General features: G+C 42.7%; 1 protein-coding gene across 1 annotated transcript in view; it reads right to left on the bottom strand.

The window, feature by feature from the left end:
- Positions 1 to 14502, bottom strand: part of kcnh2b (potassium voltage-gated channel, subfamily H (eag-related), member 2b) — a 409664-nt gene that overhangs the window by 30591 nt on the left and 364571 nt on the right. Inside the window, exons 7-12 of the mRNA XM_049565471.1 lie at positions 13475 to 13654; positions 10910 to 11010; positions 8715 to 8853; positions 5037 to 5191; positions 2630 to 2724; positions 2365 to 2505 (exon numbers count right to left, since the gene is read on the bottom strand). Of these exons, the coding sequence (XP_049421428.1) occupies positions 2365 to 2505; positions 2630 to 2724; positions 5037 to 5191; positions 8715 to 8853; positions 10910 to 11010; positions 13475 to 13654 (811 nt within the window). The remainder of the gene's footprint in view (positions 1 to 2364; positions 2506 to 2629; positions 2725 to 5036; positions 5192 to 8714; positions 8854 to 10909; positions 11011 to 13474; positions 13655 to 14502) is intronic.

Here is a 14502-nt window from a genome sequence, read left to right as displayed (position 1 = left end):
AGCCGAGTGCTGAATAGTTCGTTTATAATCTAGAGAAGGCAGACATCTCTACAGAACTCAACAACCCACACCAAAACAATCTAAATTAATAAATAGCACTAGAGGTAAGAGGAAAAATATGTAGTTTTGATTCTGGGGGCGAACTGTCCCTTTAAGAATAACTCCGTCCTCTGGAGAGCGGATACAGCCGGAGCTTGACTGATCTAAAGGCTTTTGTCTGTAGAGGACAGAGTGTTTTCTGTCGTATCCTTCGCGAGCCTCCATGTTTTGTCCTGTTGTCAAGTTGGATCCTGCAAACGTCTCAACCTCTGTCAGCTCCCATCACCGTCTACATCACCCACTGAAACTGCAGTCTCTGTGAGTACGTATAGTTTTGCATGTGTGATCTCTGACTCTGAATTTGAATACATTGCTCATAATACACAACCATTTAAGAGCAACAGAACCTTCAGTAATGTGGATTTTAAAAGCCTCAGGTCACTCTTTGGCCAAGCAAATAGCAAACTGTCTGGAGAGGGAACACCCTTGTTTAGTGAGTGCCTCCAAGTCTTTGTGGAAACCTGCTACTACAGTACGCCACATGCTTTTTCCAATCTTATTTTAACAGGCACAACACAATATAATGAGCATCTGCATGGAACCGTAACAAGTTTCTAGCCTCTTTATAGACTGAGCACTACTTTTAAATATCCCATTCAGTTTCTCATCCTATGGTTTGCCTGATCAATGAGGTCCAGGGCTCCGCCAGGCCGCAGAGGTAATTACTCTGTGGAGAGGAAGCCGAGTTGATAAGCATGAGATGGGATATTACAATCTCAGCTGAAGAAGTTTATTAATAAATCATTAAGGGATATGCTCTCAGAATGAAAAGTATGATCTATGGCCTTGTCCAGCCGCTGTAATTATAGGAAGAATAGTATATGAGAGGAGAAAAAAGCAACATCTTGGTGATTTAAAACTTCCAGACTCTCGAACTGACGCTATCTGGTGAGAAGTAACCCCTGCTGTACTGCCTGGAGTCTGAAGACATGTTAGAGGAGGATTTTACAGCAGGTTATGTTCCCACCAATCATATTGAGCACTGCATAATGATCTGAGTGAAATTCATCTACCTCGTAAACAAAATCCAGTTGAAAAACAGGATATGGTGTGACTCCATTGGCTTATTTCAGTGTGTGTCTGGTAAATCATAGCCTGGAAATCCAGACCCAAATCTAGAAAGATTTAGGGTCTGGCCATGAGTAATGAAAATGGCCCAACTCGAGGGGCGGCACCAAGCATGCATTTGAAAATATCACTGCACGCAATTGGATAACACTACGACCAATCAGAACAATACTTAGCGCTTAGCTACCAGCGGAGCTAACTGGTAGATTAGACTCTTGTCTTATCCGGTCAGCAAAACACCAAAAACGTCCTTCATGCAAAGGAAAGACTCGAGCGCCGTCTTCTGTTCCTCTTTTAGAGAAAAAGCCAAGTCTAACTCGTTCATTGTAGCGGCCAAAGCCGTTTCAAACACCTGGTGTTCATCCGTAGCCATCTTGCAATGTTTACTGACTGATTCCGGACTTCGTCGTCAGCGCTGTCGTCATCTGTTTAGCTCGCCTCTGGCCCGCCTATATCAGATACACCGATGTGATTGGTGCAGCTCGGTTTCATGGGCATAGATAATAGGGATGGGTCGCGATTTTCAAATTTCAAATAGTCGTTTTATTTTTGAAAATTCTATTTTTTAATGCGACGATTACTATTCACCATCTTATTTCCCCCCTTTATTTGACATGCAATTCAGCTCCTAACCGCACGAGGGCAGTATAGGATTGCTACAGCGGTGTGAGATGGGCTACCAGCTAGTCTGATGCTCTTCTACAAACAGGAGAAACATGCAGAGACTACAACTCCGCGAGGAATGTCCGCAGTCATTCGGACTTTCATAGTTGAGCGCACTTCCACGTTGTAGTTTCCTGTAAAAATGTCCGTGAAAAATCCCTGCGACGTGAAAAATACATGCCGAGCAGTCACCATTGCGTGGAGCGGAGTCCACGCGGTCGTAAAATCTGAGCTATGCGCGCACAGGGCTTGCGGACGTCCGCTTTGAGTCTGAGCGGACCTTTTGAATAGTGTTTTTGCTTGTGCTGCCCATCCCTAATAGATAATGAGCATCATTACTGATTGCCAGAGTGACTCGCTGAGCAAATTCAAATTGTGCTCTCGCGAGAACTCTGGATTTCCAGGGTAGGTAAATCATCAATGTGCTAAGCAATTTTACTAAGTACATCCTGTGACATTTTTATTAAGACACTTTCTTCCACCCAGGTCTGAAGTTCAAGGCGCAGCTACTTTTACCATAACATCATTACTTACATCCTATGAGCATGACACAGATGGAGAAGATCTTCTCAGAGTTGGTGTTTGGGGACACATTTCCGAACCCCACGCTGGTCAAGCTGCTGAAGGTGAAGTACAGAGCTGTGACGTACTTGTCTTTGATGGAGGGTCCTGAACCTGGAGTGACATTGCACACATGTATTTCGAAAAAATCCTTTGCCTAACAGAATGACAGATGATTATGATGACATTATGACCACGATATCTCGAAACAGTACGACATTATTTTTCCTCTCAGTACCTAGGACAGAGCTGTTGTAGTGCTTTCCCAGTTGGTCCCCCAGCGTGTGGAGCCAGCCGATTGAACCATTCCTCTCCACACTACCAATGGCGTACCTGTGAAAAATAACAAGCAGTTAGAATATTATTGAATGTGAACAGTTACAGATATTAGCAATAATTATCCCTCTACTGTTGGTAGAAAGATAATGACACTAAATTGATTTTAAAACTCCTGATAGTGTTGTCAAAATCTAACTTCCCTGATTAATATTGATTGCTGAATTTCGAAAGAGTTCAAATACTCATCTTCTGCATTATCGAGTTCTATGATGTGACCGTGGTTAGAATAAAATAAACTACACACACCGGAGAATACTTTCTCTCAGGGACTGAGGAATTGTCTCAAGACAGTCAGTATGTGTACATGACATTAGAGAAATTGATTTATTGCATTAGTCCAACTAAAACCGAACTTAAAATACATGTAAGCATGTTAGTCCGGCTGAAATCATATGAATTTGAAGTCCTCAAAGTCTCACTAACACACCCAGATAATGGGATTGAAAGTCGAACTACTCCTCTATGTATACAGTCAGTCGGACCCAAACTGACCTAGACACACTGAGCATGCTCTACAGTTTCCACCCCGGGCTTTGATCCAGAAGTTTAAGCATTAAATGTGTGACAGAAGAAGAAGCCGGTAACAACATCGTGAAATCCACATCCAGAGCCGTGCGCTTTTGGACAGACGAGGAGACACAGTTCATGTTGTGTCAGCTGAGTTAAATATTTTAAAGTACATGGATAGGAGGAAAACAAGGAATGGTGACCTATTAAAAAAAGTGTTGGAACAGCTGGACGACGCTGGATTGTTTGGTCTGTGACTTAATAGGTCAACCGGAAAAAGGTCAAATGTTTACAAGCTGAAAGGGAGCATATCTCCACCTGTTGTAGCGGAGTTGGACATACTTAAGTCAGTAAATCGATTCCCCTCCCATGCTTATATACTGGGAAAAGGACAGCAGTCCAATTAAATAGCCTTGTCGAGCTACAACCGTATTATATATATTCTATTCAATTATCAAGTTTGCACTGTGCTACTACCCTGGAAAACCAGAGTTCTTGCGAGAGCACAATTTGAATTTGCTCAGCGAGTCACTCTGGCAATCAGTAATGATGCTCATTACCCATGCCGTTGGAGCCGAGCTGCACCAATCACATCGGTGTATCTGATATAGGCGGCCCAGAGGCGAGCTAAACAGATGACGACAGCGCTGCGATGACGAAGTCCGGAATCAGTCAGTAAACATTGCAAGATGGCTACGGATGAACACCAGGTGTTTGAAACGGCTTTGGCCGCTACAATGAACGAGTTAGACTTGGCTTCTTCTCTAAAAGAGGAACAGAAGACGGCGCTCGAATCTTTCCTTTGCATGAAGGACATTTTTGCTGTTTTGCTGACCGGATAAGACAAGAGTCTAATCTACCAGTTAGCTCCGCTGGTAGCTAAGCGCTAAGTATTGTTCTGATTGGTCGTAGTGTTATCCAATTGCGTGATATTTTCAAATGCATGCTTGGTGCCGCCCCTCGAGTTGGGCCATTTGCATTACTCATAGCCAGACCCTAAATCTTTCTAGATTTGGATCTGGATTTCCAGGCTACTGTGCTGCTGTATTATCTAATAAAATCTAAGTATTGGACTCGGATTGAGATCGGGGGCAAAAACACGATTGGGACAACCCTAAAAATAAAGTAGACTATTAGACACTATTGTGACAACACACTGTAAAATCTCATCAACTCCATATTTTTCAAGTATTGTATTTAAGCTGAGAATTTCATTATCCTCCTGAGACCCTGTGTCCTCACATGAGGACATCACAGACTTCATTCTACTTAACTCAGACCTGTTGTCCTCATTTGTGGACACTCTTTAGTGCCATCTAGTGTTAGTAAGAGCACAATACACTAATCCATGTAAAAACAAGATGGCAGCCATCTCTGCCAATTAAGTCTGCGGCCGATCCAGACACAAAAGTGGACAAGGTCCGAACCTGATCACATGTTATGGTTGAAACTTGTTTGTTAATGTTTAATAATGTTTGTAGATTAATATGGCAACAAATTTGACCAATTTTAGTGACAGTAACAAGTTAAGACACTGTTAATTATGTAGTACACAATTGAGGACACTGGGACTTTATTATCATCTCGTTTGAGGACAGTGTTTAGTTTTTTATACTTATCAGCTCCTACTGATCCCAAATAGCTAAAAGAAATTAAAAATGTATACCAAACAAAAGTTCAGTTCTCAGAGGATACTGCAACACTGCTAACACTCATATAACACCAGCTTTGATGTGTGCAGACTGAGACATGATTATTCCCACATTAATCCTCTGTAAATTCATCAGACATCATTGTACCAGATGCAGGCCAGCCAGTGAGCGATGAGGGCAAAGGTGCACATGAGGAGGAAGAGTACAGCTGCGCCGTACTCCGAGTAGCGGTCCAGCTTCCTGGCTACACGCACCAATCGCAGGAGGCGGGCGGTTTTCAGCAGGCCAATCAGAGTGGTGGTCTGGGTGTGAGAGACACAGCACAGGTATCGGTGATGAAGCAAAGTATTGTACAGCATGGCAGGAAACACACTCCCCTGCCTCCGACGTCTCCTCACAGCTTTCCCACCTGCTATCATCCTGTCACACACACACATTTACACACACAGGTGGGACAGCCGTGGCTTTGTCCCGATGTGATCCACTGCTGTGGAGGTGGTAAATCCTGACTCCCTTTCATTACTGTGGGCTGTCTACTCCCTCTCCTTTCTACTTGTATTCAGCTGGCCCCCTCCATGTCCATACAAGAAATAAATAACAGGACGATCACTGCGCTGGCACCGAGCCTAGTCCTGCTCTGTGCGTGTGTGTGTGTGTGTGTGTGTGTGTGTGTGTATGTGTGTGTTTGTGTCCTCACAGTAAATAATAGTTGTCTGGTGAGGAAAATCTCCTCTTTCTTGGCTCTGCAGCCAAGAAAGTCCGGACAGCCTCTGTGAAGTGAGGCTTGGCAAAGCTTTTCCCCGGGCAGTATTTCAATGTTGGGGAGTTTCCACGCTCATCATTTCTGGCACGGCGTGTGGCTTAATCACTATAAATAACAATTAGTTTTATTACTTACATGCTTCCCGTTACTTATAGATGTATTTAAAGCCATTCTTACTCTGTCAATGGAATTACTCTGCGCTGAGATGCTGTGTGGAGCCATCAGCGTTGGCCTCAGCGGTTTTCATCCTTATTATGTGGGAAGTATCCTCAGAGGGCCCCAGCAACCTACGATGCAGCTTGCTTCCTCCTTCCCCTCCCTCTCTTCTCTCCCACCTCTTCCTCCAGACACCCACCTCCCACTTCCTCACATTCTCCAGTCAACACCTCCATCGCTTTACTTTCTATCATTCAGAAAACCATTCAACTTCAGTACCCATTGTACGAGACTGAACCACACAGTGTCTGTCACTGTGTGTTCCTGCATATTTGCCTCCATTAGAGATGATTTTCATCACTGATTAAAAGGACTGACCGTATGATTTTACACATGAAACGCAGTTTAAGTATTGCAGAGTACTACTAAGTCTGCAAAGACAGTTGTATGATGTCGTCTGTGGCTCTGGAGGTTTCATAAAGTCCCAGACCAACACTAATAATTTGTTTTACATGGTTTTGCCACATAAGAGTGACAAAAGAAATCAGGAAAGGGATCTGAAGCAGATCTGTTCTTTCTCCCTCATTGAGAAATTCTGGATCTGCCTTCGTGCCACCCACATTCACTGCATGCAGTAGGTTTCGCTTTCTGCTTTGCACAATGATGGCTAGTGTTAGCGTTAGAGGACACATTAGAGAGACTCAGCCATACATGAGGAGTCTTGTGCACCAAAATGGGTGCCGAGCAGACGTGTCAGAATTGTAACTGTAGTTTACATCCTTTAATTGTTTAGGTTTGTTAGCTCGTTAGCTTGTAACTGGCGGTGGCTGACACAGTGTTAATGGCTGTGAAACATAATAATACCTGCTATGATGGGGTTTTTGGTAGCGCAGTGTAGTGGAAGCTCCAGGGTCCACTTTACATCCAAAAACTGCACACTCTAGAATAGAGAGCCTTTATTGGAAGCATCACAGAGAGCCAAGAGCCACTGCGACTTTGCCCACCTCCATTTCCTTCACCATCTACTACTATGATTCCTTTAAAAAAAAAAAAAAAAAAACGTTCACTAAGCTAACGCTAACTCCGCTCTCTGTTCTGACAAATCTGCTCTGCACTGTGTGTTTTTCAGGCCTGAAATACACACACATGCACAAGCTGGACCTATATGTATTAAATGGAGAGATGTCAGAGCGAGGGGGCTGCCTATGGACAGGCACAGCAATCAATTTGAGGTTCTGTACCTTGCTTAATGGCAGATCGGCCACGCTATGGAGGCAAACTGGCATCTCTCTAGCTTCCAGTATACAGTGAAGCTATCTCCAGAGAAAAAGAGCAAGCTAAGCTACACGAAAATGGCAAAAGTAGCTTGCTACTTGCAAAGCTATATCTGTCTCTATCTCTCCAGTGTCTAGTGACGGCCAAATGAAGCCTCATGAAGCATTTTCTTTATTTTCTGAGCCCACTAGATGGCGCTCGTGGTTTAAAGAGAGAGGCTCAAAGAATAGCAATTCAGTGTGCTTTCAACCTTTTGTTGAACACAAAGCGCCATCTAGTGGGCTCATGAAATAAAGAAACAATAAAGCAAATGCTTCATGAGGCTTCATTTGGCAATCACTGCCAATGTCCACTGCAAATCCACGAAATATGTACAGTCGTTGGGCAAGAGTCATGAGAGACGCATCAAGAAGTGCAGTGTAGCCAATCAGAGGCAGAGTAGGGCGGGTCTTGCCAAGATAAGCCAATAGCTAAGCAGCAGGCAGAATAAACTGAAGGATTAGTATGTAACGTCATACGGAAATGCTTCGATGTGGTGCTGGCGTCAGTCACATTACTCATCCTCAGTTTTATTATCCTCACTTTGATCCAGACCTCCACAAAAAAAAGTCCACTGCACTATAGAGCTTGTCCTGGGAAAAAGAGCTTGTAACTTTTACGGTCAATTAATCAAATTCGCAAGTGAAAAGCTATTTGACTCAGAAAGTAGTGATGTTACCACCATGCTACTGAGAAACTGACCACTACTTGTACTGACACTACTGCCCAACACTGGTAGGTATGTTGGCAGTGGTCACAATAGTAGTGTTATAAGTTAGTATAGTAAGAAAAACAGACCGAATATTGCGGCTACTCGCAGCCAGAAACACCACTGTGAAGTACACAGTGAACATGCTCGACTCTCCACAGAGCCCTGAGGCCCCGCCCACGCTGCTGCACAGAGCCACAGAGCACCGTTTGCATGTTTATTCAAACTTTATTAATACTGAATATGTATCATGTCCAAATTTGCACCACCGCAAGTGGTTTCCCAGCAATACACCCGCCAAGTGGGAAGTAGATCGGATGAACGGTTCTTGAGACATGCAGGAGACAGTTTATAATTAGATTTTTAATGTTAAGCAAAGAAAAACAGTAAATTCTGTCACTAGAGAAGCGGGAAATGTTTGTTAATTTTTTACAAATCTGTCTTTTAACAGTCATCAGAATCATGGATATAATTTCCTCTCATTAAAGTACTTGATTAATTGCATTTTGAACACTGCATCGCTTGATGTAGGGTTGACACTTTTATTTTGACGCTCCACCACAGCTGACTGCAAATCAACTTCCCCATGGAGACAATTAAATTATGAAACGGAAAACTAAACCACCTCTGCCTCTCTCTTTCTTCCTCTTATTCCCCATCTTCCACCTCCCTGTCTCCCTCCTCCTCTTCCCTCTTTGTACCTTTCTGTTCCTGTCTTTATTCCACTACATACAGACACTGGCAGAGACACAATGTCAATGCAGCTACAGCTTTTCTCCCTTGTTCCATTTATCTCTCCATCTCTCCACCATTTGTCTCGTCCTCCCCTCACACCTTCTGTATAAATAGCCAACCTTCGCTCCCTCCCTCCATCATGACATACCTCCTCCCCGTTACGGTAGATGAGCAGGTCAAAGGGAATAGCAGCCACCATGTCGATGAGGAACCAGCCTTTGAAGTAGTGGACGGCAATACGCACTGGATGGCTCACCACCTCATCGTTAGTGTTCACATATGTTGTCCTGAGAGGAAGAATGAACATTGATAAAATTCACTGACAAGAGTAACGGCCAGACAAGTGTTTTTGCAGAACATAGTGATGTCACAGTGAAGGTGACCTTTGACCTTATGGATATAAAATGTCAAAACTTCCTCATTTTATCTTTTTAGACATTTGTGTTAAATTTTGTCCTAATTAGCATAAGTTACGGTCAAAAAGCATGTTATGAGAGGTCACAGTGACCTTGATCTTTGACTTTTGACCACAAAACTCTCAGTTAAGTCTTGTCTCTAAGTGGACTTTTGTGCCAAAATAGAGGAAATTCCCTCATCGTCTTCTTGAGATATCGCATTCACGACATGAGACAGACCAAATTCCAATAAATTCATCCTTAAGTCCAAGTTGATGTTTGTGCCAAATTTGAAGAAACTCCCTCAAGCTGTTTTTGAGATGTTGCATTCTAGAGAATGCAACGAACCAAGTCACAGTGACCCTTGTCCTTCAATCATCACATTCTAGTGTTCATTCTTGACTCCAAGTGGACGTTTATGCCAACATAGAGGAAATTCCCTCAAGGTCTTTTGGAAATATCGTGTTCACAAAATGAGGTGGACATAAGGTCACACTGACCTTTGACCACTGAATTCTAATCAATTCATCCTTCAGTCCAAGTAGATGTTTGTGCCAAATTTTAATTAATTCCCTTAAGCTGTTCTTGAGATGTCACGTTCATGAGAAAGCAACAGACAAGGTCACAGTGACCTTGACCTTTGACCTGTGGCCACCAAAGTTATAATCAGTTCATCGTTAAGACTAAAGAGGTATTTTTGCCAAATTTGAGAAGTTCCCTCAGGGTGTTCTTGAGATATTGCGTTCTAGAGAATGCAACGAACCAAGTTACACTGACCCTTGACCTTCAATCATCACATTCTAGTATTCATTCTTGACTCCAAGTGGACATTTGTGCCAAAATAGAGGAAATTCCCTCTTTGGAGATATCATGTTCGCAAAATGAGATGGACATAAGGTCACATGGAACTTTGACCACCTTAGTCTAATCAATTCATACTAAATTCTCAGTCGATGTTTGTGCCAAATTTGAAGAAAATCCCTCAAAGTGTTCTTGAGATGTCCTGTTCAAGAAGAATGCAACAGACCAGGTCACAGTGACCTTTGACCTTCGATCATAACATTCTAATGTTCCCTCTTGACTCCAAGAGGACATTTGTGCCAAAATAGAGGAAATTCGCTCAAGATCTTCTGGAGATTTTGCATTCACTAAATGAGATGAACACATGGCTACACGCGACCTTTGACCACTAAATTCTAATCTGTTCTTCCTTGAGTCCAAGTAGATGTTTGTGCCAAATTTGAAGAAAGTCCCTCAAGATGTTTGTGAGATGTCGTGTTCAAGGAGAATGCAACAGACCAGGTCACACTGACCTTTGATCATCACATTCTAATGTTTATTTTTGACTCCAAGTGGACATTTGTGCCAAAATAGAGGGAATTCCCTCAAGGTCTTTTGGAGATATCCTGTTCACGAAATGAGACGGACATAAGAATTCTAATCACTTCATCCTTAGGTCCAAGTAGATGTTTGTGCCAAATTTAAATCAATTCCCTTAAGCTGTTCTTGAGATGTCGCTTTCACGAGAAAGCAACGGACAAGGTCAAAGTGACCTTGTGCCAAATTTGAAGAAGTTTCCTCAAGGTGTTCTTGATATATTGCGTTCAATGTTGAACTTAAGCTTTGAACTTTGACCATCGACACTGGTCCGAGGTGAGACTGAATGGATGCTTGTGCCAAATTTCATGTTCATGTTATCTCTGCTGGGTCAACACATGTGGAGGCACAATTTACTCTTCAGTCCTCTTTTGTTGGGGGAGGAAACCCCTTTTTTTAATATAAACCCCTGAACTTTCAAAGTTCATATCTGTTCTCATGTTCACAGAGGGAGAATCAAAAACTTAATGATTGACACATGCATGTTCCCCAGTGACCCCAGTGTCCCCAGTGACCCCAGTCTAAGCGACACCTGTGACTACTATTGAACTGTATGTGTTTAAAGTCAGACCTGAAGTTGATGAGGATGTCAATAATGAACATGATATCAACTATGAGGTCCACCACGTTGAGAGGAGAGCAGTAACCACAACCCTGCATGGCTGCGTCTTCCTGAGAGGAGAGAGGACAAGAGAGAATACAGAGGAGAGGAGAGGAGAGGAGAGGAGAGGAAAAAAAGACAGGAGAGGAGAATTATAATCTAATGCTCTAAAAATAGAACAGTTCTGTGTGATTACCTCCTTCAAATGGATTAGCATTAAGGGTTTCAAGATAATTTGCATACATTTGCAGACAAAACATGAAGACGTGACACAAAAAACGGGGCTTTCAGCGGGAGCCAAATTTGAGGAGAAGCTACGGGGATTCACAACACAATTCAGGAGTAAACAAAAGCTATAATAGACTTCATATTTTACAAGAGATACAGTGTCTCTAAGAAACACTATCTACGGTCACTGAGACTGAATTTTCAGTGCCATGAAAATCCTCTATGTACATTAACTTCATTTATTTATTTATTATTATTTATTTTATCATTATTTCATAGCCGACATTGTGTCACTCAAAGGGAAGTGCTGACCAGGTTAGCAAGATTAGCCAGTATAACTAAAACTTAAAGGTCCAGCGTGAAGGATTTAGCAGCACCTAGCGGTGAGGATGCAGAACCTAAACTGCCAAGCCTGTAGGAGACCTAAGGTGGCCGACACGAAAACACAAATGGCCCTATCTAGAGCCAGTGTTTGGTTTGTCCGTTCTGGGCTACTGTAGAACAAAATGGTGGACTCTGTGAAAGAGGACCTGCTCTGTATGTAGATATAAATAGCTCATTCTAAACTAATGGCGACACAAAGATTCTTAGTTTTAGGTGATTATAAACTAAGAAAACATAGTTATGAATATAATATTTCATGTCTCCCAATAGATGCCCCCAAATCCTTCACAATGGACTGTTTAGTTAAGGTAAACTTTATTTAGAAAAATAGAATTTTTTGACACTAGTTGCTAAAAAAGAAGATTGGTGTTAAATTGCACATAACGTCTAGCTGATTTACCCAAAAAAAAAAAGAAAAAGAAAAATACATTCAGAGTCTGAGGCTGCAGTCACACGAAATTTGGCGCCGTGACAGTTAGTCACAGGGTTATGTCGTGGTGTCACTTACTGGGGCTCTCAGCCTTTTTCCTCAAGGACCCCTTTGCTTTCATTGCGTAGACTGATGACCCCTTATGAAATGGCATATTTTGTAAATTATATTTTTAGGAACTTTTAATATGACTGTCTGTCTTACACCCCTTAAAATCAAGACATCCCCTCCCCAACCCCCTGAAGCTTTGGCGACCTCTAATGTGGGATTTATACTTCTGCATTGAAACTGACCCTGTACCTAACTACCTCCTGTCTGTCTCTGTGAGCTGAAACCATTTCCCTCAGTGGAAATGAAGCTTTTATTTACTTTAATTTCACAGTTAAGGAACAATAAATTGTGAAGACAATAAAGCCTCCACAAAAATAGCATTTTAAGTCTTGTGTGTGATTTATCCTGGCTTCATATGAGCAGAGGAAATATCTGCTAACTGCTAGGCTAATTTATACAATGTAAAATGCCATAGGCTTGTGCTAATAACGTTAGCATGTTGTATTTGTCTGGAAAACGTGTTTAGTATAAGACAGTTGTTTTGTCAGTGAACCTTGTGAGTTGTAATGGAGCCTTTGTTAAATGTTGCTGTTGTCCCTGGCTTCATATGAGTAGAGGAAAAGTCTGCTAGCCACTTGGCTAATTTGTACAATGTAAAATGCCATAGACATGTGCTAATAACGTTAGCATGTTGTATTTGTGGGGAAAATGTGTCCAGATAAAGACAAGTGTTTGTCTGTGAATGCTGCGAGTTATAGTGAAGCTGATTTGTGCACTTGTGTTTGAAACTGTCTCTATTAAGCCATGTTTAATGTGTGTTTAATGTGTTTTTAAAGTGTGTTTTGGGTGTGTTGTGAATCAATTAAACTTTACAGCACTTCACAGAAACCCACCGCTGACTAGTGTTTTGGAGGTGTAACTGCAGAGTGACACAGACACACCACCACACAAGTATAAATGCTCACAACGGCGTAGGCTACGTGTGTAATGAGGGTACCAGTAATTTATATGGCCCATTTGTGGGGGAGTGGAGGGCGTAGAGAAAGCCAATATCCTCATCACAGCAAATTATTATTTGTCTTCCTTAAGTTTGTTCTGTGAATTTTCTTTGATTAGCACTAGCCTATTATAGTATAATATTTAATTGTGGAATTAGACTGTTTTACTTGTTCCTGTGGATTGCCAGTGTCTTTCTGGTCTGATTGACGGTCATGTTGTATCAAGGCAGCATTTGGCTGGATTGTGTTTCCTCAAAAGTTGAATCTATTTCAACTTCTCCCCACAGCACTGGGTTTGGTGTGACTGCAGCCCAAGGATTGTATGTTGTACAGATGAAAAGCCCTTTGAAGCACTTTTGTGACTGGTGATTGGGCAGTATAAATAAAACTAACTTGAGTTGACAGCTGTCTCATTACTGATTCTACCCCCAGATGAGACCACACCTGGTCGCTGAGGAGGAATGCCGCTGAGTAGGGCGTCAGGATGGCGGTGTAAATGACCAGCAGCAGGATGAGCCAGTCCCACACCGCCTTGAACGGGCTATAGTGCAACACTGTCCACTTGTGGATGCGAGGAGCCTGCAGCTTGTACTCTGGCAACACATCTGCACCCAGAGACAGCACCTGCGTAGAGAGACGGGGACAGACAATCAGACACTGATAATTGGAGACAGAGATGGTGGGAAGGCAAGTGATGAGGCAAATAAAGAGGGAAGACAGAAAGTAGGAAGGCGGATAAAAGTATGACAGAATAGGGAGGAAGAGACGGGACATGTTAAAGAGGTAGTGCGATGGGAAATGAACTGTGCGCACACACGTTTGCACACAGCCTGAGTGCATATAGCAGCTCCATGAAATATACATCGACTTCCATGACATGAGTGCTGTGCTTACTCAGTGGCTATAACAACAGCATTTTGCAATTACAGCAATGGAGCCAGTGTCCTCTGAAGATGACAAGAACGGTTGTGAAGGCACTGACCCTCTTGAGGTTACCCTCCCACGCAGCATGTTCCCCACACACACATACACACAGTCATTCTAGATATGCAACTGCACAGTAATGCATGCATGTGTACACACACACTTAGCGGCCATGAGTCTAGTCATGTCCTTTATTTCTCTGGCTCCAACACGATGAGGCTTTGACTCAGAAGTGCCAAGTGGTGAGGTACGGCACATAACGGTATTCAGAACACATACTGTATATACAAACACAAAGATCTTTTTCTTCCGTCGTCCACCTCACACACAAACACATTAAAGCACAAACACACACCAGGAATGAAATCTCGGGTATTATGGAGCAGTTGTAAGTAGCTTTACTTGCATTAATGTATTCCATCGTCTGCACTGCACTGGCCCTGGACGAGAGCAGGAATGAATCAGTATACCGACGCATTAGCACGGCCTGCCTTGTGTCTCTGCTTAATAGAATCACACAGTGAACTGCAGAGGCTCGGCTGCTGTGC

Source organism: Epinephelus fuscoguttatus, linkage group LG21, assembly GCF_011397635.1.
Source record: "Epinephelus fuscoguttatus linkage group LG21, E.fuscoguttatus.final_Chr_v1".
NCBI lineage: Eukaryota > Metazoa > Chordata > Actinopteri > Perciformes > Serranidae > Epinephelus > Epinephelus fuscoguttatus.
Note: the sequence above shows the minus strand (reverse complement) of the source record. Positions and strands in the feature narration are given on the sequence as shown.